Genomic DNA, 25,576 nt, shown 5'->3' on the forward strand with positions numbered 1-25,576 from the left:
TTAAAATCAGACCTCAGTTCTCGCTACCGCTAAACAAAGATCTGAGGACATTCCTCTAGGGGTCATGTCAGAACGATCTTTCATCCGACCAATCAGAGCATCGCATACCAGATTATGAAAGTGACACGTCGGAATGTGATTTCTGATCATTCAACCTCGAAAACTTTAACTCTGAATGATAGTTACGGGTTTAATAACTGAATCCATACAATCTAGACCATCTATTAGCCATTCCAGAATGTTCTTTTGTTTAGGTTTCAAATTTGTAATCGAGAATTTGTCAAAATATGTTTTGAAGCGTAAGCGCCAATTTGAAATTAGGCACTAAGATCTGATTTTAATGAGATTATGAGACTTCAGAATAAACTTTGTGCGCACCAAACTGGGTCTGAAGTGGTGCCATTTCCAGTTCACTATTATATATTGCATGCATGTGAAAACACTACTGCTTGCAATGCTTAGGAGTTTGTTAAACTTAGTCTGTTCATGCATTAAGATCTGAGCTAAACTCACCTAGAAATGCCTAGCAACAAGATTAAGTCAAGGACAAGAGCCTGCAGTGAGCTTTCTCTTGCTGACTGTGTGTGGCTGACACTTAAGCAACACCATGGAAATGGGAATAGAACAGCTGGTACTTGGACATCTCAGGGATAACATATTTTGTATGTCTTCCTTGGAGACCTTGGAATTTTTTCAACAGGGTTGAGGTGATCCTCAAGGTCCTAGCCTGAAAGAAAGCTCATTTATCAATTGACACAAGAAGGATTATAGTAGGTCAATTAGACTTGGTACATGTCTTCCTTCGGGTGGATTGGCGATTGGAACATTGACCTACATATAAGGTCATTCGTAAATTTTGTTCGCCATTTTCACTAAAATATCATCTTCTTCAGGTATTTTCATAAGAATTATGCATGTAGTGGATATATGGTACATTGATAAGTCATGTCAAGGGTCAAGGTCATCATCAATGTCATAACCCCCCAAAAATAAAAAATATTATGTGACCTACTTATAGGTCAAGTTAACAGTGATGGGTGGTTGCCATTTGCATTGAAAGGCTTTTTTCTGCAGATGTTCTATTTTATGCATGTAGTTTTTATGTTATTTTAATATATATGTATGGCCACTAATGACAGGTCACAGAGACCTGCTATCAGTAATTAAGAATTAACCAACGACCACGAGTCATTTATTTCATTTATGAGATATCAACATGATGTATGGATTCTTTAAGGATGATGACAAAATGTACAAGTTTTAAAAATATTTACCCGTATTTAATAATGATGACTACCTCAATAGAATCCAATCTCATCAGTTTCGGACAAGTCAGTTTTATACACAGGTGGGGATTTTCCTAATATCCTCACAGTCTTCACGTCGATTACCTGTACTTTTTCTCCCAATACCGTATGTCATATCTCTCCTGCTTTTGGATTCGATCGTTTGCATTCCTCAGCTACATCCAATAACTCACGGAACACTCCCCTCTCCAAAATAACGTCGTCCAATATACGTCATCAATTTGAGAGTGCATGTTCGAATCTCCAGAAATGATGCCATGATAGAACAATGTTTCTTCATTGTCCTTTGTGATTTATCCCATACCTCTCTTATATGCAGGAATACATACAATATTTTCCTTGTTACATTGAATTCCACCCTTCCATAAGGAACATCATATTGGTTTCACGGCAAACACATCAAGTTTGTCCTAGTGCCACTCATAGTTCAATGTTTCACTGTGACATGGTCAAAATATCATCTTCACAAAGAAAGCAGTATGTTATCATGCATCAACATTAATCTTCTTTTGTTGCTCTATTGTCTACATGTAAAATGCTTTCTCAAGTCTTGTTTATCTGCAAAATCAAAACACCTGAGATTTTATGCTTGCTTCAGTTGATATGGCCAACTGTTTTTGAAAAGTGGCTAAAAAAATAAATAATTTCTCAGACCTATATCTTCGTCCAGTTGGTATTCCAGGGTAGAATAGGTCCTCCTTCGTTCTTGCTTGTCATAAGAGTTCACTATCAAGGGAGTTAAGCACTGAGATCTGAAGGCGAAATACAATCCTAATTACCAATTATTTTAACATAAATTTGCAACAGATGATTTTGTGGAACACAGGCTAGCTATATGTACACATCATTCCATTACTGGATGAAAATGATGAATCATGCTTAAATGAGTGACCACATAGTGAAGAAGAAAAAGTGACAGTTCAAGAACAGTGTGAAACTATAGTCACTTAGTTGTGTCAGCTTTGTCTCACCTTACTTATTCTTGAGGATAGTGTACACTTTTCCTTAAACAAAATACTGCTGTGCAGAGAGTGTGCATAATACACTACCACAATGAGTTTAGACATTACTGTGAGCATGTAACACCAGAAGTACCATGTCAACAAATCCGAACTGAAGTACGCAAACTAATCCCGTTATTACACCATCAGGTTATTAAACTGCATTATGCTTGGTTGCACACAATTATCAATAAAATATGATACATTGTTCATCACGAAGCTACTTCTCCCCCTCTTCCCCAAATCTACACACCCACCACCCACCTACCCACTTTCTCAGTCATATACAGGCCTACCTGCTGTCACCCATTACAGCCAGGTTTAAAGAACGACCCAAACCCAAACAGTCTTATCACACTGACAAGATAGCACTGTCCCCTTTCCCTGTATCAATGAATGTGGATGACCATGTATCTTGCTTCCTATCTGCTACACATGTCAGGCAGATAGTATACCTGTTAACACGAGACGTGTGACTGCAGTCACTTGTTAGATACCACCAGGTTTCACAACAACACTTCTTCATATACAACTGTGGCTGCCTCAGGTAGATTGTGGACATTGTCAGATGGCCTCATGAACACAGAGGCTACATAGAAAATAAAGGCAACTTACAATTATGATTGAAGCGCTATTGTTTTTTCCTGAACTTTTCCAGAAACTTTGTTATACACCAGTGTCTTTGTGAAAATGTAAAAAGAATAACCTATACCTGCTTGGTCATCAGTGTTGTGTTCCTTAGTCAAGTGTGTAGCATCATGGACCCTAATATTTGTATGAAGTGTCCATGCTAGGAGTGAATATTGTTGCTGGAGCCAGAAACAACAGTACATCGGGACTCATTTAGTACACATGGCGATGGATATTGTGATGATCATTCGACAAAATATTTGGTTTATTAGTGATACTCTGAATGTTTACACTGACATGATGCTTGCATTATCTCCACACAAAGAGAGTCTCAGTACTATATATGTCAATAATCAATGCTGATTGTGCATCTCTGGTGTTTTGTGAAAAATAGTAGTGACTTTTGGGAGAAAGTTATCCGTCTTAGACGTTGCAGAATACAGTTGCACAGTGCAACCACCCAAATGACGCCATGATCACTTCACTGTCCTGTAAGCAAGCCAAAGTACCCTCATCATTATACAATTTATTGTGTCACAGCATTTTGCAATATTTCAGGTCACCAGACAGATTGATAAATTACTCTTCCCACGTAATTTTGATTTAGATGAAAGGAGGATGAAAACAGATATTATTAGCTTTTGTGTGGGGGCTGTTTAAGAGGAATTATGTCACCGACTTTGATCAGTTGTCAACCGTCTGGAGATTATGTAAGGTCAAGATGTCTCAGTGTTTCGGTATAATCAGTACCTCCACAATATCTGGGCTTGATTGGCTTCTTTGATGTACTCCGGTGGAGACAAGGTGCACCGGATAGAGTGGCAGAGAGGACAAGTTAAAAATCATAACTACACCTAATATGACACAGTATTGTGTAAATGTAGTTCTACCACATGGACTCATCTTGTAGATGTTTTGTCACCAATCTTAACCCTGATTGTTATCATTTTTGAAAGTTTTAACTTTACATGTTGTGTATATGTATATTGATTTCTGTTAATGTGTGTGTGTTATTTTGGTTTCGGTATCCTTTATCTGTTCACATTAAATATATTATTTGCAAGGCCATAATTTTGGTATAATATTAAATGACATAATCAGTGGTGTTTCTCTTTTCTGTTTGTTTGTGAAAACTGAAGGAAATAAAAGTATATGTTTAAAAGTTGTAGGCTTGTAGCTGATGTAAAATGCTTTATAATAATATAAATGCTTGCAGTCGTTGATCGTAGTGATGTGAACAAAAATAGCAGAATGAACATTGCTGTGTTCCTGTTTCAGTTGTACTGAACAGTCTGTACCATTGAAAGTTCTCAACCCATACACAACCCATAGTCATCCCCAGAAATAAGCAATAGGAAACACGGATTGCAGGGATTCGTGTGGGAAAAAACATGGTCATTTAACATTGCTTTTCAGCATGCATTAATAACTGTAAAAGGTGATAGTGTGTTATGCATGCACATGTCAGGCAATTTGGTGAAATCAATCAGTGTGGTATTGATGACTTGTTGACCCTGGAGAGAGATACGCTGGCGTTGTGATGATACCCCAGTGATTCAGGAATGTGGGGTAAACTCTGAACTAGCAGATAGTATGCCTGGGGTGTCTGTGGAGACTGTACCAGCTAGGGTACCACCGTGACTCAAGGAATTTCAGATAGATGGGTCTGATGGGGATTTCTCCCTATTTTTGTTATCTAACTAATACGACTTTCAGTCAAATGGATTACATTGTTGACTGAAGTTTCACAGTACCATCTCTAAAGAAACGGTTCAGTTAATTGTAAGTTGTAATACCATATATTCAAGTGAATTTTCACAATGACATTTTGTAAAGCTAACAATTTTTGTTAACTTTTTAACTAAGTAAGTAAATAGAGAAAGGTATTGTGACATTAACATTTTATACTGCATTGAAAATTGTAGTATATTTGTTGGCTTCAAGATAAAGTAGGTTTTGCTGGTAACTGTTTTCTTATTTGTTCGGTACTTGAAGGGTAGAAATACTTAATATGATATATATAAAATATCATTAGACGTATGTCATACTCTTTTACTCATCTTTGATGGATCAATCTGTGAAGTGTATCAGCTTTAGTCACTTTCACAATAACAGTGATGTATCACAAGACAGGCGTTGGCAGCAGACGCTAGTGGACTCGCTGATAGTGTGATAACACTGTGTCAGCCAGTTCAGGAAGTTACAGTACTGATAGTTGGGAAGCAATTAGATGATATAGATCACATAGTCATACAAGGCTGATATGGTAGGGTTCTTTCTAAAACTTAACACATGGAGGGTTGCTTATGAGGGTGGGGGCACTAGTAGTTATTTTATTATGCATTTATTAGTTTTCCAAAATGTGTGTTCTGAGATGGTGGAGAGGAGTGAATAGTTATAACTGAATTATGTGAAAAATTATACTTTACTTAACTTTGGTTATTTTACTTATTACTTTTTTAATACAAGTTAAGTGAAACATTGATGTTTAACCTTTGTTAATGTTTGAAAGAAACATAGTGAGGAGATAACTGTGTCTTGGGTTACCTGTGACATGCACATCCAGCCTTCGGTGCATGAGTGTTGAAGCATGCTGCGACGCCTGCAGTCACTGACCTGCCTCAGCGAGGACTCTGTGGGAGAGAGGAGACCTCATGTAAGTTTCATCTTCTTGTATACAGGCTCTTTGGAAACTACGGAAAACATGGTGTTACTTGGTGTCTGAGATCATACAAACTTTGCTACTTTGAGTGTGATTCTTGACCCACGGGACATGGACTACCTGCATACAGTGTAAAGCGTCACACACTCGCTCACTAGTAACTCCTTTTAAGGCTCAGTGGATGTGAAATTGGGGAGAGACTCAACTTTAGTGACATGTTGAAACAATATCATTAGGTTTGTACTGCAATTTACATAGCACAGAGCATAGTTATACAGTACAATATTACATTAATGAATAAAGTACAGAAAAATTAGAACCTTGGAGGTCATGGAATAATACTATATAAGTCTTGAATAGATTAAAATATTCTTTATTGACAGTGTGTGAATAATAGATAAAAGCCAAATAAGGTTGTGTGCTGTAAAACATATACATTGTGTGAAATGTTTCCTGAAACTCTTGTGATGAAGCCAGGTGTTGTGCAGCTCGAGTCCTGCCAAGTCATGGATACGGCCGCAGGTTGTCATATTCATCAGCAGGGAATGGACTCTACCATCAGTTTCTAAGAAACAGCACACACCCTAAAGATTAGTCCCATCGTACTACCCCTAATACTGCTACTACTTATTGATATCCAGGTTAGAAAAATATTTGCGATTTATCTAAATGTGTTTATCTTCGTAAAGAGGTCACCGAGTACACATTGATTTTTCAATCGGAATGTATTCAATCATTGGTTACAGGCACAAAGACAAAGTACAGTTAATGATTATCAGTCACCAGTGAACCAAAATAGCTAATATACTAATACCATATGCCTCTGAAGTAAAAATGAAGTCGGAATTAGGTTTGTTGTAAGCGTGTCCTTTGATACTTTGTGTCTAATGGAATTGCATTGATTGAGCTCTCTACAGCTTCATTACACACCTGTATATCATATTGGACAATCAGGCACAACCAGCACAGTGAACCCGACAAGATCCATCACTCTATGCATGCAGTACTAGTATAAACAAGGGATAGTGGGGTAGCCTCGTGGTTAAAGCATTTTGTCATGTCCATGGCCGGTTTCGTTTCTCTACGTGACACCGACTGTTGATTTTCTTGCAGTGTTACTGCTGGATTATTGCAATAGTTTATGCTCAAGTCACTCACTCAGCTCAATGTATGTATGTACAGGTGTATGAGGCTCTACTGAAGCAGTCAAACATCTTTGTCTGTCCACTTTATTGCAAGTAGCCATGATGACCAATCATTATGATTTTGCTCAAAATGATACCTGGAAGTTGGCAAATTTACAAATTTAACGTATCAATATCTTGTGACATGAGGATGTCCTATGATGTGCAATATTCAAAAAATTATTTCCATAAGATTTCAAAGATGATTTTTTTCTCAAACATTTTTTAATTATCATCCATATTTGTCAGAATAGTGATCTTCTGAGAAACTGAAGTAGCATTGGATTTTATGTTAGAAATGCCCAGTATGTATTTCCTTATTTCATATCCAGAGTATCTAGGTCAGGTATTGTTTGTTTCAGTTGTGGTGCATGTCATATGTGCAGAAACACAAGGATTTCAGCATTTCAAACCATCCTGTATTTCCTTCATCGTATTAGGCTTAAAATATAGTCTTAGGCTCACTTCCCTGAAATAATCTTGGTGCTACAATTATTGTAGATACTTGAGATCACAATCTCAGGCTTTGGCTTCAATCACCATCCACTTGGACAAAGTGGTTGTATACTAAGATCATTGTAATAAAGCTACAATTGAAACTTACAATTGGTCCGGACCAACCTTACTAGCTAAGATTGTTGTTGTCCCTGAATCAAACTGAAAATAGCAGGCAAGACAGCGTCTGTTTCACAAGTACATGTTTTCTGATTTACTTTCAAACATTGCCTTTTCATTTTGTTAAACTGGTTGATTTGAATCGATGCTTAAACAACACAAAGAACTCATTACAGATTTTATATCGTTAATTGCGATTGTGAACCAGATAACTATCGAGTTGATACCTTAAACTACCATTCCCAACCTAGTCTATGCTGAAAGAAGTGTGAAACAGCATACGTTTTCGCAAATAAAGGGAAGGATAAAAAATGTAACGTTTCTGCAAGCTATTAGTAATGGCCATGACCTTTTGGATCACTCAAGGACAGGTGATTGTAGGTCATATTAAATGGGAGTTATTTCCCTTTGCATATCAGCACGGAATACCTTGCCCAAAATGTATTACATGTATTTCTAGTAATGTTGTAAAATTAATGAGCTCCACCTATATTTCATTTGAGTCACATTCATCTCAATGATTTTGGCTTTAGTTTATCTTCAATTCTGAATACTAGTCAAAGTTGAAAATAACGCAGGTTTCTTATTCTTAAACTAAAATCAAGTGGGATGATTGGTTTTGATATATGAATTTGAATTAAATACAATTATTTATCAAACAAGGAAATAGACATAAGTAGCAAAAGTAATTTTCATACTATTAAGACATATTCATCAATGTAGTATTGTTAAATAATTAATACCCAGTGAATATATATCAAACAACTTTTTTTCTCTAAATATCATTTAGCATTCTTATTTCCCTTCTGTGCATTCTTCCCACTCTCCATCTAACAGGTCCCACTGTTGGTATGCGCAGCAAATTTTGCAATGTCTTTTTATGGACTACTTGGACAAGAGTCAAGTTTAAGATATTCATACCTCCACCATTGAAATTTTTTATCTTAGCTAAGATCATGATCTTAAATTCCAAGCCACCTTACAGATCAATGTGTGCAATTTGAATAAGACTTTGGTATGGGGATTGTAAAGTTAAATGTAAGTGCCAAAGATAGATTTTAATTAACGTATTTCCCATGTATAATGCTCACCCCCCTCTAGCGGGTTCAATACTTTCGGGGAAAAAGAAATTTGAATATCATGCGCAGAAAAAAATTACACCGTACCCCATCAGCGAAGTCCAGCAAACGAACGGGTGATGAGAAACTTCGTCAGTACAAATTCGAAATTGAGATAAAAAATCACCAGTGTTGATGTTGATTTACCATTTAAATTGTATTTTTTGTTCAGCTAGGCATTGTTTTATATCCAGGGATTAAGATTACCTTGTGTATTTTCTCGTAAACTAAGCCGGACACAGCAATCAGCTTTACACACGTTTTCTTGGAATCTACCGGTGATTCGGTCAAGACACACCCATTGATATAACTTTACAGTATTTTAATGCAAGGATCGGCAAAAGTTATCAGGAATAATATATTCCAATATCTTGTTAATTTAGATGCAGCTTTTACTAAACATATTTAAAATAATAATAACCCTAAGCGAAGCAGCTGATCGCTATTCCCGGGTATTATTTTTTACATGGAACCAGTCTGACCAGTCACCGTCAAGGCTCACGCGCACGTGATCGCTAGAATAACGTGGTAATATAGAATCGTCAAACAAAAACAAATATGACTTTTAACGAATCAAAGTATGGCATTTATGATATGTATCCATTCTCTGTCAACTAAAGTTCGTTTCAAGGCATCAATAGCGGTAATCTGACGGTGGTTGCTGTTAATAACGGTGAGTTGTGGGATCTTCCGATCGCTTCACACACGATTTCGCCGAAATTAATAAAAACAATATTACAAGGAATTTTGAATAAAATTAATGAAATAAGTTACAAACATAAGTCCAGATATACAAAGAACACTTTTTATAGCCAGACAGTGTAATTACATGATTAATTTGCGTACTTCAGTATGGATTTGTTGACATGGTATTTCCGGTGTTACATGCTCACGGTAATGTCTTTCCATGGGGGGAAAAAAACATCCCAACTCATAATTCGTGTATAATGCGCACCCCCTTCTACACAGCTGTGTTTTTTGGGAAAAAAAGTGTGCACTATACTCAAGAAAATACGGTAAGAATGTTTTGTACAAGTGGCCATCCAGTGGGCTAAGGTGTTGCAGCTAACTGCAGTTGTTTCCTTTCCTGCCAGCAACTACTGGCTTTGAATTTGATTCACTGTTGTTCTGGAGCTTTCCTCACATGTTGAAGACAGACCATCATTATATTTACAAATATATGTTTGTCCTAAATTTCTGTTGAAAATTGTTGACATTTGGTTATGTATGATCAAGTTTTATACTTATTTTGGACAAAGACCACATTATATTACATTATCTATCCCCCTATACTGCAGTTTGAATCTGAATGATAATCTCAAGCTATCCTTGGGTTTGGCCATCCCCCTCTTACTCCAAAGTGAAGGTGAATTTTTCTTTTGAACACACACCTCTTATTGCAATAATCTATAAACATTTTTCATGTTCATGATGACCTCCTGCAACTTCATCTATACATATCCAGGCAGCATTTTGAAATTGATTTAATAATTTAATAGAACATTGCCATTCTATATTAACTGCAGTAAACCTTTTAGGAAGATTGGGGAAACTGTGATACAGTTTGATGGTGTTGAACTGGCAGTTGTGAACAATTCTTCTGGACATAAAGTTCCCCCATGAAGAGGCAGTCAGTGAGGACAGGTTTTGAAATACAGTAGAACACTGATATAACAAACTACAAGGGACCAGAAAAATCAGTTCGTTATATCCGTTGTTTGTTATACACGTTTTCGCTCGGAAACGTCCGCCATCTTGGGTAAGACAAAACACATAAACATAATGCAGTGTTACACGTGAAATCTTCATGGCCTAATTTCACTGCAAGTTCGCCAGCTTTGGTCTGCAGAAACGGACCACTAAGCATAATGTTTTCGCTTCTCACGGCTTGAAACCACTTAAAGAGGGCGTCCTCTACGTCTTGGTGATCGCCAAAGTCAGTCGAGGCGCAGGATTCAAGAATGGATTCGTGATAGCATATGCAAGTGAACTGACACTTAGAGACAATCTCGTAAAATGTATATGTTTAATGTTTGATTTACAGACAAGATTACATGTACAGGTAAGATTAACACAATGCAAATTTAACACGGTTGATCCGTCACCTCTGATTGTATTGATTTGCCGCCATTGTGTTGATTCGCTGCTGATTGCGTACAGCCAATTGTCAGTGACACTTGACACTGAGAGATTTCTCAGTTCGCTATACACGTCACTAATTAGTGATAGATGGGCTTGTCAGTGATCAGATATCAGTTCTCTGTATCCGTTAGTTCACTGTAGAGAGTTCGTTATATACATAAATTTTATATGATATTATACAGGAGATAAATCAGGGATTTTTTAACAGTTCATTGTATCCGTTTGTTCGCTATATCCGTGTTCGTTATATCCGTGTTCTACTGTATTGCAAAATGCAGAGCTGAATGCAATGTATCATTGCCTCTTGGTGGCGGCCTTGAAACTGTCACATGGTTTCCTCAATTCCAGTGTACCGAAGCACGATACTGACATTGTACTGTTGGTCATAACTTGTGGTAACTTGACACTTGCCTCGTGTACATGTGATGGAGACATCCTTCTACACTTGAGTGGGAGCCCGGACACTTTGGGTATATAGATTCAGTTGAACCGAGATTCTTAGGAAATTGTATGAATCATGTTGGTGAACTGGCTTAGGGGAAGAGTTTTAGAAGAGGACTCCTTTGGATCAGCAATAAATATTTGATTTTGGAATACAAAACAGACTGACAGCAACAGGGTATGATTTCTAAATGTGCAATTTTAAAGATTTTACAGACCAATTGCATGTGGCTGTCACATACATACATTTTTTTAGCAACATGGCTTTCACCACATTTGATTACCCTTTTTGGTTTGGCCTGCTACATCATGTGTTGAAATTCTCTGCCTTCATCAACAACTTCAGACGTCAACAAACTTCAGACAACTGAGAATGAAACTCTAGGCCTCTTGTGTAATGAATGGCTGTCAAATCCAACTTCCTGCTGTTTGTTTGCTTGTTTGTTGCTTAACGCAGCACTCAGCAGTATTCTAGATGTATGACTGAGGTCTATGAATAGTCGAGGCTGGAGCAGACAAACCAGTGAGTGATGTCACAAGCATTGATTTATGCAATTGGGATTCAATGGCATACATCAAACCAAGTCAGCGAGCCTGACCACCATATCTTGTTAGTGTCCTCTTAAGCCAAGCATTTTCACCTCTTACAGCAATCATGGGTTGCTGAAGATCTATTCTAACCTGGATCTCTACAGGTATAGCTTGATTCACTGGTTTTAAGGATTTTAAGGATATTTCCCTTATCAATGATTGGCTTGTGCTTCATTGGTTTGGACAGACCAACTCTGATATTTTGTTTCTGATAATCAACAGATAAATAGCCTTGTGAAATTCCATATCTTTCACAATGTTAATGTCTCTGCCAATAACCCTCTGATGCCCATTGAGTGTCGATAGTATATTTCTCAGAGTGTTTTAGTGAATAACATCATCAGACTGAGATTTGGTATTCGGTCTTGTCTCAGCATAACAGGTTTGAATGTCAAAATGATTGCGTTTAAATCATAGTGTTATTGCTCAGTGAAATAGACAAGTTGCAAGTTTTAAGTGCAGTTTCGAGTAAATGTAATTTTTCAAATATTCATGACAGGCATATGCAAGGAAAACATTGTCAACAAATAATATTCATTCAAACAAGATACAGAGATACAGCAGACATAGTGTCTGCCAGCCAGCCAACTTTGTCCAGCATGTCTGGGAGGAGGAGGATTAACCTACTGTCTGAGCAACTTATTGCCACTGCTTGTGTTACCGATACACTGCTTACCTGGTGACTGATAATATAAAAATGGGCCTATTATTGTATCCTCCTTCCTTGAGAGGATGAGTAGTGCTCGACCTCCCAGACACCTGTCAGTGCCCACAATCAATCACATTGCTAACAAGGTAAATACCTCCACACAATTATGATTGATATTTTCCTCACCAGACTTTTGTCCAGAGGACTGGTGTCTGCAAGGTCAGCATGTCCACATGTTTGTGCTGAGAGATGATATACAGTGTATCTGAGATGGGGCAAAATAACACTGGATCAGCATTATTCTTGATGTACAGTTGTGTAGACAGGGTTTTTAGAAGATATCTATCTCATAAATATTTTGATTCAAATTGTCTTGAATATAGTTCTGTTAACAAATAAAAAAACAGGATTAGTTTTTCCAAATATGCTTGGACTGTAAAGTAAAACTGTTCAGCTTTTACTAGACCAACATATTGTCTATGCAATCTTGTATTACACAATACATTTCTCTCCTCTAAAATTTAAACAATTGATTTTCCTGATGCTGTGGAATAGAGCTGCTAGACTGGCATTTATATACATCTAGATTGGTTTTGTACCATAAAATACATATATTCTGCAGTCATGGTGCAGGACTAATCTTTTACCTACAAGCAAAAACTTCTACCTGTGAAGATTCCGGGGAAGAATAGGTCTTCAGCAACCCATGCTACCGTTAAAGGTGACTATGCTTGTTGTAAAAGGCGACTACTGGGATCGGGTGGTCAGGGTAGGTGACTTGGTTAAAGCATGTCATCGATCCCAATTGCATGGAATGGGCGGAGGTGCACTGTTTACATGGCAGATAAAGCGTGTTCTTTGTCTCACAGCTTCATATGTAGGAGATGTGTGACTCGTGATAACTACCGTATTTTCTTGAGTATAGTGCACACTTTTTTTCCAAAAAACACAGCTGTGTAGAAGGGGGAGCGCATTATGCACGAATTATGAGTTTGGATGTTTTTTCCCCCCATGGAAAGACATTACCGTGAGCATGTAACACCGGAAATACCATGTCAACAAATCCATACTGAAGTACGCAAATTAATCATGTAATTACACTGTCTGGCTATAAAAAGTGTTCTTTGTATATCTGGACTTATTTCATTAATTTTATTCAAAATTCCTTTTATTATTGTTTTTATTAATTTCGGCGAAATCGTGTGTGAAGCGATCGGAAGATCCCACAACTCACCGTTATTAACAGCAACCACCGTCAGAATACCACTATTGACACCTTGAAACGAACTTTAGTTGACAGAGAATGGATACATATATCATAAATGACATACTTTGACTCGTTAAAAGTCATATTTGTTTTTGTTTGACGATTCTATGTCAACATGAAATTCTCGCGATCACGCGATCACGTGCGCGTGAGCCTTGACGGTGACTGGTCAGACTGGTTCCATGTAAAAAATAATACCCGGGAATAGCGATCAGCTGCTTCGCTTAGGGTTATTATTATTTTAAATACGTTTAGTAAAGGCTGCATATAATTAAGAAAATAATGGAATATATTATTCCTGATAAAAAAAAATAGTTTCAGATACAATTGTTGCCGATTCTTGCATTAAAAATCCTATAAAGTTATATCATTGGGTGTGTCTTGACCGAATCACCGGTAGATTCCAAGAAAACGTGTGTACAGCTGATTGCTGTTTCCGGCTTAGTTTACGAGAAAATACACAAGGTAATCTTAATCCCTGGATATAAAACAATGCCTAGCAGAACAATAAATACTATTTAAACGGTAAATCAACATGTCTGGTGATTTTTTATCTAAAATTTCGAATTTGTACTGACAAAGTTTTTCATCACCCATTCGTTTGCCGGACTTCGCTGAAAGGGTACGGTGTAATTTTTATCTGCGTATAATATTCAAATTTCTTTTTTTCCAAAATATTGAACCCGCTAGAGGGGGGTGCGCACTATACTCAAGAAAATACGGTATAACTTCCCATGTGGTTAAACTGTTCGACTGTCAAATCAACAACAATTTGTGAAGATTATTCTCAATGTCCCTGCATTGATAGTGCTGCAATACTGCTTAAGATGTGTAAAATCTTGCAAGCTGATTCAGTCTAAGAAAAGACATATTGAGATGTGTGTACGTCATTGGTCCAAGAGAGTAGTTCATGACATTCTTATACTATTCGGATTATGTTTCTATGAACAGGTTTCATTGTGATGAAAGGAAAATGGACCGAGCAAAATATTAGCTCTCGGGAACCCAAATGTAATGACCAGATAAGAGACTACTGCCATCATTACTCAGCAAATTTGTTTATAATAAACTGTTTCACTAACCCTCAGAAGTGAGTTGGATGTTCCTTTAATATTGCATGGTCCTTGATTGAGGTTGATGTCTAAATGATTTACCTGACAATACACACTATATATGTACAGACATATGCGTTCTGTGTTGCAATGTGTAGCTAGCTGATAGATCATTATTATACTCAGAATGAACACAATTGATTCCCTTCCTAAAGGGTGGTTGATTGTTTGAGATGCCCCCCCAGGTGATTACAGTCCTCATGTGTAGGGAGGGAAGACATCTGGCCCCCGTAACCCTCATTACACCAACAGCAGGCAGGGGAGCCTCCATCTCGGTGGAGTCACACTTTACAGTTTACATGCATGCAAGTGAGAAATGCAATAAAAGAGTTGTCTTGAAAATTGTTATTCAATAATAAATAAATAACAAACTGTTAAAAAAATATCTAGAATTTTAAGGGTAAACTTGAGGCAAATTAACACACTCATCATACATCGTTACAGTTTCTGGTGAAAACTTGCAGTCAATGTTTTGTCTTAAGCCAGTATATTATCATAAGAATTTTGATGATGACTTGTAATTACACAAGAATTGTTGAGGACTAATCCCATCCAAGCCACCTGAAGTGAGGTATGAGCTAGATGATCTCTGAATGAATGGTGAACTTAACAGTAATTCTAATTTTGTGTGAATCATTGACAGATGCCCTGTCTATCTACCCATCAACCTCCCCATCTACCCACATGTCCATCGATCCCCCTCACCTCCCCATCTACCCACATGTCCATCGATCCCCCTCACCTCCCCATCTACCCACATGTCCATCGATCCCCCCACCTCCCCATCTACCCACCCATCTTCCGATCTACCCACATGTAAATCTACCCACCTCTTCATCTAGCCACAAGTCAATGTACCCCCACTTCTCCATCTATCCACAGGTGTATCCATCCATTAACCTCTTCATCTACCCTCATGTCTATCTACCCGTCAACCTCCCCATCTACCCACAAGTATATACGCCACCTCCCCATCTATCCACATGTCCACCTACCCATCAACCTCCCCATCTAACCACAAGTCTACTATCTCCCTCCTCCCCATCTACCCACATGTCCATCTACCCATCAACCTCCCCATCTACCCACAAGTCTACTATCTCCCTCCTCCCCATCTACCCACATGTCCATCTACCCATCAACCTCCCCATCTACCCATCAACCTCCCCATCTACCCATCAACCTCCCCATCTACCCACAAGTCTACTATCTCCCTCCTCCCCATCTACCCACATGTCCACCTACCCATCAACCTCCCCATCTAACCACAAGTCTACTATCTCCCTCCTCCCCATCTACCCACATGTCCACCTACCCATCAACCTCCCCATCTACCCACATGTCCATCTGCACCCCCACCCCAAATTGTTATCATTAATATGCTGACTTATTCTACAGCCCCCTTGCAACAACAGAAATATGTATGGATAGCACCTCTTAGTAGACTGTTGAAACATTCAATAACAGAATATGACCTTCAGCATTAATGGTGTGTTGTCTCCCTTTAATCAGTCCAAACTGCAGTGTGTATTTAAGAGGATTTTATAGTCCACTTCCTTCTCCTAGTTTTCTGTAGCATGTATGTCATAAATGTAACCGGAGTGGTTTAGGTGAATGAATCACTAAATGCAGGTTGATTTGTGGATGCCAGTTGTTTAATACATAAATAAACAGAGGCCCTGTGAAAATAAATACACAGAGTTAAAATATGCACAATACCTACACATACAAGTAAATCATTACATTATAACTGATTAACAAATATTAGAATCTTATATATGATCATATACATTGTTATGATCCATCGTAATTAGTTTAATCTTACTTTACTCTAAATATTGCAGGAAATTTATCATATAATAAATTGACAAACATAGTTTATCAATAATGGGAGAATGATGATAAATGCATTAATACATAACACACAATTTCAGTACATATCACTATAAATACATACAAAATATAAATGTCCTCACCAGGTGTATGGCACTGTGCCCTATGATGTCACAACATCAGACATCATTTGCTTTACAGGGACACACCTGAACATAAATATATATATAACATGATTACAGTGTAACATATTACATCAATATGTTTACATTCTTAGGTATATACAATAACCATAAAATATATATTCTAATCACTCACCTCATCATACAGACATACATTCATACATGTGCAGTTAGGTGCAGAACTTTAATTTAAAGGTAAATAGCTCCAGTCTATCAATAAATGTACTCATTATGCTTAGTTACACAATAAGTTAAGTAATATCAACATGAAAATGCTAGTTAAGATTATCTATTATAAACATACTTACATACTTAAAGTATTTAAGCAAATTTAGCCTTACTACATTTATCTGAATACGATGACTGATATGATACATATTTATCACACCTAACAATATAAGTACTATTAAAAGAAGTTAGGAAACCATACATATGCACTTTAACAAACCCTTCAAAGCACTAAATAAGAACACATAAATATACAATTCAAACAAACTAACCTGTGACAATTGACTGAATTATTTCAGCGATGAACCGACAACTTTTCTCCATACATAGTCAAATACAAGTGTGAATTTAAACTGACCAGTCCCATAATGCACTCTGTCACTGAAAATAAGGGGCTGGGGCTAGACAATAGAGACCAGAGAGACAATAGAGAAGGCAAGCGCAAGGGTGACTGTGCTATTGTATTAGTGAAGCAGGTTAGATTGGAGGGTACACTAAAACTTGGGTATTAAAATAAGAGGTGACCTTAAAATACACTTGATGCTATGTACATAATTACATACTACTACATAAACACTGATATTTGTTGCAACAGCCAAATTCAGATTTAATCTACATGCCTTCGTCTGTTGTCTCTTTCACTCAAACCAGTTTATCAGTCCAGGGATGTCTATTTGAATTTCTAGACAGACTAGCAGAGTCCTTGGTAGCTCTGGGTGTTCAACTGATAGGGTGTCGGAGAGACTAGCTGAGTCCTTGATAGCTCTGGGTGTTCAACTGATAGGGTGTTGGAGAGACTAGCTGAGTCCTTGGTAGCTCTGGGTGTTCAACTGATAGGGTGTCGGAGAGACTAGCTGAGTCCTTGGTAGCTCTGGGTGTTCAACTGATAGGGTGTCGAAGAGACTAGCTGAGTCCTTGGTAGCTCTGGGTGTTCAACTGATAGGGTGTCGGAGAGACTAGCTGAGTCCTTGGTAGCTCTGGGTGTTCAACTGATAGGGTGTCGAAGAGACTAGCTGAGTCCTTGGTAGCTCTGGGTGTTCAACTGATAGGGTGTCGGAGAGACTAGCTGAGTCCTTGGTAGCTCTGGGTGTTCAACTGATAGGGTGTCGGAGAGACTAGCTGAGTCCTTGGTAGCTCTGGGTGTTCAACTGATAGGGTGTCGGAGAGACTAGCTGAGTCCTTGGTAGCTCTGGGTGTTCAACTGATTGGGTTTCAGAGACTAGCATAGTCATGGTGAAGCAAACAGCTCAGGGTTTTCAGACTGTAGCTCTTGAACTTGAGATTGTCATCCAAATCACTGCATAAGACACCTGTTTTACCAGAATAGGATCAAGAATAATTGCAGACAAGCTTATTGGTTTTACTGAACTAGACTTGAGATCAGCGGCTTTTACTCTGACTCTTACCTGACATGAAACAAGAACTCACAACTATCTGTTTTCTTCCACTGCAACTTGTAAACCTATCATATTTAATTTGTTCAGGTGTATGCCCGATAATTAAATACATAATGGTGGTGAACAGGCACAATGTATCACAATTATGTACATGGATACTTAATACAAAGTTGAAGTCTTCCTGTTACAGCTGGGCCCATTCAGTGGTCTTAGATGATCTGACACAATTAATGATAATATTGCATGCTTCAAGTTGTTTGTGCTGAGCAACAAAAAATTATTGTAACATAATTTTTATCAGGATTAGTCATTGGGTCATGTTGACACAGATGCTGAGACAATCTTCCTAAAGAAATATCAATATCTTTTTGATGCAATCACTAATGCATTTGAGGACATGCACACTGTGTGCATGTGAATGTATATATGCAGTTGTGTGCAAGTAGTCTACAATACTCACAACATTATGAGATAAAAACTAGGAGCCATGTTTTTCAGATTTGCTTTGAGCTGCATTTGTTGACACAAATTTTATTTCAGTTCATTCAAGATATTTTAGAGTTTTTAGAAATCTGATTTTGTTTCTGAAGGAAAATTGAAGGAGTACTTCTCAGCAACATGGAGAGATCCCCACATATGCAGCAGTTAAAGCCCCACCCTGACTATAAATAGCCCGCAAGGTGGCGGTGTTTCAGTTTCGAACAATGACTGACAATGTAAACACAACTGAGTGTCGGGAGACGTTTTTTGAAAACCATACGGGAACAAGATCACAATTGACCGTCAAACTTCGTATCAACTTGAATGACAAACCATGGATACAACAAATGGCTCCATATCAAGATATAACTCAATAAATTTTCTGTAGTTTTATCCTAAAAAATCGAATCGATCGTGTTTGGCGTCTGCATCGATCACAGTGGGCGGAGCTTATTTACGTTTGCGCTATAAATAGCAAAGCACATGGTCATGTGTACATGTGGCACATTTAATGCATTTGTGGTCAAAGTGTATTGTGTTGTAAATTTTTTACGGCAGAACAGCAGCAGAACATCAGTTTCAGTAAATGTAACAGTAACGATACTTAAATACGAAATTGACGACCCTATTCTTTCAGTTCAATCCGAAAATTACAGATATTTGTTTAGTTTTGGTCATTTGCATTCAACAGTTAGATTTGTGCCACACAATAATCAGTTTATATTCATAAAACGTAAATTATTACAGAGATTTTTCAACTAGTGTTTAGGAAGGGGCCTAATTTGAAGCACCAAAAGTTCCGCCAATATTTCTCAGCTTGACTACAATAGATGAATATGTCACGTGTATCAACATAACAATGCACATAAGCAACTGGTAAATAAGTAACTGAATATACTTGATGTTTTGGCCTACAGAAGGCGTATCCGGGTAATATTGTACTTACGATAAACGAAAACTCCAATACACATATTCCAAGACAACTTTAATTATTAATTTCCTTTTCTTTCACAGAATTTTCACACACAAAACTGAGTTTGATCATTAGATCCACACTTGTCCCATGTATTTTTTGTTCGGGGTATTTGGATACACTTCGCGCACAAGTTTTAAAATACAATCTGGGATCGCTTTCCCGTTTTGTCCACACCAATCCTTCATTTGCTACGTATAATTCCGTTTCTTCAAGTCCAAGTATCTACGATCTCTCCAAACACCTCGTTTATTTAGCTCAGTTCAGAAACACTGTGTTCGAATCGACGAATTTCTGCAACATGGTGGCCACACCATTCCCAAACTGCGATTGTCTGTGCCGTGTCACGCATGGTTAACAAAAGAAGTGTGAACATACATATTCGGCTTCATCTGGTTCCACAATGAAATCTCGCTGTGACACTGATTCACTACTCCCAAGAATCGGCACTGAATTTGTCAAAGTTTCTGTTGCACTTGCAAGGGCGTGAAGAGAGGCGCCATCTTGTCGATTCGAGTTGTGAATCGGAATGAAGTCATCTTGAATTGGAACTTTCTCCACGATAAAGTCACCAATGTCACAATCGAAATGACCAAAGGCTTCCTGATTATCTCGAAGAACTCTTCGTCAAATTAGGATTTACATGAAAATGTATTGTTGCTCATATTGAAGACAAGCGAAATTGCAAAGTTCTTGTCAGTTGTAAGCAGCAACTCGATGCACTCATGGGGCGTGGTTGCTAGGAGATCGCGAGGTTAGAAAGGGGAAAACAAAAAGTTTTATAAAGTAATAAAAGAAATCCGCAGTGCAATCCCAAAGTACCATGTACAGGATATTTTTTAATAATATTATTCACGAAAATATTTTTTTTCTAAAAGTGCAAATTAATTTATTAATTCATCCCAAGGTCGTAACCCTGATCACGTGGTTGGTATTTGGAAGGAATCTTGTGATGAAGCCGTGAATGAGGCCGTGTGTATAACATTGTTGAATTCAACTGACCAGGAAGGTTGTTGAGGCACATTATGACAGATGCTCGTCATTGATGGAGAAAAAAATGTATCTGAGAGAAACATTGTTGCTTTGAGCTTCGCGACAAAACATGTGTTCATGCCGAAGTAGTTTACAAGAGAGGATGATCTGTGCAGCCAGAGACCTGAATAAGCTTGATGAAAATAATGTTGAAATCCATTTTCTCGCACATGACAGAATTAATGTGAACAAATATTTATTTGAACATCGTTTCGAAGTCTGTGAGGCTGTCCGTATTTTGATATTCTTATTTCCATTGCGACGTGAAATAATATAATGTTTTCGCGTCTTAATTTTGCTGCCGCTGTGGAAAATTGCGCACCGATCTATTAAAAGAAATACTACCAGATCAACTTTATCTTTGATCCGTTGTTTATTAAAAATTCGCTTCCGAAGCAAAGCGAATCGATCTACATAATAAACAAATTCATAGACTAGATTCTAGTACCAAGTGTTTAAACTTTTTTTTTAAATGTCATAAAATAACTTACACAATTATTGAAAGATGTTTTTTGATAAGTAATATATATTTTATCTCGTCCGGCCGCTCTCTGGTTAGTTTAGGCTTGAGGGGAAAAACACATACAAAAAATATGGATGGCCTTATGCAAATGACACTTGGCATGCCAATCAAGAGGGATCTGGGTCACTGGGACCCGCCAAGTTTCACGGATCGAGTTACTTCGGCACGAAGAGCTTCATCGGACAAATGAGACTTTGCCAAAATACATTGCTACTGGGCAATAAAAAAATGTCACGGAAACGACAATAAACTACTTTGATCACGTGAAAATATTTTTGACCATTACCAGGGTTTTTTACGGGATCGTTGTCATCCAGATTCCAGATGAAGGCAAGACGAACACAACGAAGAAAAACACTGTTGAAATCACCGATTACCGTGTATATGTGAGAAATGCTATTTATAAACTGCAGATATACCGTACACCACAGGATAACGATTGGTGCCGTGACACATATTATGTTGTTTTTTTGTTCAATTACACTGTTCATATTCATCACGACAAACGTATTAATTCGTTGTCGTCGGGAGATCTAGAATAGCTCAGAACAAGAACGTCTATAATTTCTGTGTTGGACTGCGTTGGATATATCGTGGACATTCCGTGGTGTCATTTTATGAAGATGTGAAGACGACATGGCAGGTAGGTTTTGAAACCAAAGACCTACGCGTTTGTTGAAAAGTCTTGGAATTGTTTGATAGATATTAATTACCATTAAAACTTACGTCATTGTTGTCAAACGGCCCACGTGGGTGGGTGTTTACATGACGTCACCCGTTTACGCAATAACCAGTGAAATGTGTGTGTTATCATGACGTCATATTGACCTGTCAGATCAGTCGTATAAGCTCCGCCCACTAGAGTGCGGTAGTTCCTACCGCAGATGGGGCTTTAAGTACATCTCAGCTATGTACAGTATTGCCATCACTGGTTCTGACAGTAGAAGGTTTTTCTTACTTCAGACCATTGGGGGGAAATTTCTTGATCAGAATCTGTCTCTTTCCATGCTTCAATCGTATTTAAGTTAGAATGAATACATGTTCATATGTGATCCTTAGAGTATATAGAATGTCTTCTGTAGCTGTTTTGTTTGACTTTAGAAATAGTTATGAAAACAAAATTAATGGGCTCTCTTTAACTGAATTAATAAAATTAAAAAATACATAGTAAGTTGATATATTGATTGAATATGATGCATAGATAGCAAGGCAAGAAGAATTAGGCTGGTGAATAAGACATTTGAGATATCAAACATTGTGATATATTACTGTCAATGTTTATCATATGTCTTAGCTATGTTATAGAGTCGCCAGAAACAACTGCAAACTTCTGATGCAGCAAAGGCAATAATCATTCTCACATTACAAAGACACTATATTGGGAAGACTGTTGACAAATACATGATTTTTAATGGAAGTTGCCCCCAATTTGGCAATCATTTTCAAAGTGATTATATTTGTATCAATATCTCAACTCGTGTATTGATACAGTTAAGGGAGGCGACACACTGTCAATAACAGCCATCAATATCTGTCACCTTCAGCCATAAAAACATGTTTTTAACTTCCATAATCTTTCAAACTCCAGCCTCAGTATATAACATCTTCACCAAATATTTGCACATGAAACATAAAGCTTTCAATGCATGTAATTTTCCTAATGGCCCTGATTCAGGGTTTCCCAAAGCAACACCATACAGCGGGCCCAGCAACAAACCACAGACTGAGATCTACTTAGCTGGATATGTCGGGATCTCTCCATTTGGCTGAGATCTACTTAGCTGGATATGTGGGGATCTCTCCATGTGGCTAAGATGCACTCCCAGCTGTATGTGTGGGGATCTCTCCATGTGGCTGAGATGTACTCACAGCTGTATGTGTGGGGATTTCTCTATGTGGCTGAGAAGTACTCTCAGCTGTATGTGTGGGGATCTCTCCATGTGGCTGAAATGTACTCACAGCTGTATGTGTGGGGATTTCTCTATGTGGCTGAGAAGTACTCTCAGCTGTATGTGTGGAGATCTCTCCATGAGACTGAGATGTACTCACAGTTTTATGTGTGGGGATCTCTCCATATGGCTGAGATGTACTCACAGCTGTATGTGTGGGGATCTCTCCATGTGGCTGAGATGTACTCACAGCTGTATGTGTGGGGATTTCTCTATGTGGCTGAGAAGTACTCTCAGCTGTATGTGTGGAGATCTCTCCATGAGACTGAGATGTACTCACAGTTTTATGTGTGGGGATCTCTCCATATGGCTGAGATGTACTCACAGCTGTATGTGTGGGGATCTCTCCATGTGGCTGAGATGTACTCACAGCTGTATGTGTGGGGATCTCTCTATGTGGCTGAGAAGTACTCTCAGCTGTATGTGTGGAGATCTCTCCGTGTGGCTGAGATGTACTCACAGCTGTATGTGTGGGGATCTCTCCATATGGCTGAAATGTACTCACAGCTGTATGTGTGGAGACCTCTCCGTGTGGCTGAGATGTACTCACAGCTGTATGTGTGGGGATCATTCCATGTGGCTGAGATGTACTTACAGCTGTATTTTTGGATCTCTTCATGTGACTGAGATGTACTCACAGCTGTATGTGTGGGGATCTCTCCATGTGGCTGAGATGTACTCACAGCTGTATGTGTGGGGATCTCGCTATGTGACTGAGATGTACTCACAGCTGTATATGTGGGGATCTCTCCATGTGGCTGAGATGTACTCACAGTTTTATGTGTTGGGATCTCTCTATGTGACTGAGATGTACTCACAGCTGTGTGAGGATGATGTTGGCAGAGATGCACATGTTGTTTTGGTATGCAAGGACAAAGACAGGTTTAGGACAGATGCTCTTCACTTGTTAGGGAATTTGGTTATCTTGACTGAGGAAAATTGTCTTTACAAGTTTATGGCAGTTGGTAGGTGGTATTCTTGACTATGGAAATAGTCTTCTCTAAGTCAGGGTAGTTGGTATTCTTGACTGAGGAAGATCCTGTTCATGATTATAGAATAGATGACATTTATTGCTTTAGGATGATGGTTTCGAACTTTAGGGTAGACAAATTGCATACTATTTAACGTGAAGAATATATTTAGATGTTGAATTTAATTCAATTGATAGTATTGAAGTCAATAGTAAAATTAAATGATTTTAAGCTGGAATAATGAATATATTTCCTTTTCCCAAACACTTGTGTATTTATATTCATATTTGAACTGACTGATTGATGATACACTGATGCATGCCATTGTTACAAACAGACCTTTCAATTTTCATGAAAGCTATCATATCAGCCATTTAATGTGCACGTTTGAAATCGAAACTCCATTTTACTGCTGAGTGTTTCCTTCAAGCTGAATGGGCCCTGAAACTGTAACTGGCCTCTCCATTGATAAACATGTGGGAGGACCAGGGAATCCATGCACACTGAATGAACTGACCAAATATCAAAGTAACACATTGTTGACTTTCTGAAAATAGAGACTCATTGATTGGATCTGATGGATTTACGAGCACTATTTGGGACCATGAGATAACATCTGTTGTATTTGCCCATTGCTTTAATGAATTGGAATTGTAGTAACTGATGCAATAATATTAAGAAATGGAATTGTAATATTTCTGTATTTATATGGGGAAAATAACATCATTCATACATGTCATTAGGCTTCTAGCTTTAAATCACTTGAATTACAGATATATTATATTATAATCTTGTGCATATAGTTAAGCTATAAACAAAATTAAAGTTTTAAAAAGTTTACAGATTATTTACAGAATATTTTCAAATAATCTGTGTTGATCAAGAGAAATATGTTTGGCCAATGGCAAGGCAAAGGGTTTCTCCAATTCTCATGACGACCTTCTTGGAAGGATTTCAAAGCTCTGGCATTACTTATAGGTAACAAACACTTCAGGAAGAAAAGATTATTGTCCTTAACATTTTAGATTCTATTTCACATTTGTGAAGTTTTGGATCAGCAGATCGGTAAGCCAACAACAAAAAACGAATAATGCCTTACTTCTCATCACAATGCCTTATAAGTCAGTGTGTAGTACATCTCTTGACTTCAGTATCTCTAGATTCAAGATTTTGTTGTATAAATGTGACTTTAAAAGGACCAGTTACCATAACACAAACTACAACTGATTTGTTTTGTTGCCAATAGATTTCACTTCTTCAGTCTTACAGCCAAGATAACAGCTCTGGTT

The 25,576-nt window shown here is 37.9% G+C and overlaps 1 protein-coding gene across 7 annotated transcripts in view; it reads left to right on the plus strand.

Moving 5' to 3' along the window:
* LOC139473536 (tensin-3-like) overlaps positions 1–25,576 on the plus strand; it is a 258,760-nt gene that overhangs the window by 39,150 nt on the left and 194,034 nt on the right. The window contains exon 1 of one of the 7 annotated variants that reach the window (XM_071256158.1): positions 5,514–5,594. The exons of the other annotated variants lie outside the window; for them this stretch is intronic. Within the exon in view, the coding sequence (XP_071112259.1) occupies positions 5,529–5,594 (66 nt within the window). The 5' untranslated portion in view covers positions 5,514–5,528. Of the gene's footprint in view, positions 1–5,513; positions 5,595–25,576 lie in introns of those variants that run through there. 7 annotated transcript variants of the gene reach the window in all.

The sequence above is a fragment of the Haliotis cracherodii genome, unplaced genomic scaffold (genome assembly GCF_022045235.1).
Source record: "Haliotis cracherodii isolate W230 unplaced genomic scaffold, xgHalCrac1.p SCAF_29, whole genome shotgun sequence".
In the NCBI taxonomy this organism is placed as follows: domain Eukaryota; kingdom Metazoa; phylum Mollusca; class Gastropoda; order Lepetellida; family Haliotidae; genus Haliotis; species Haliotis cracherodii.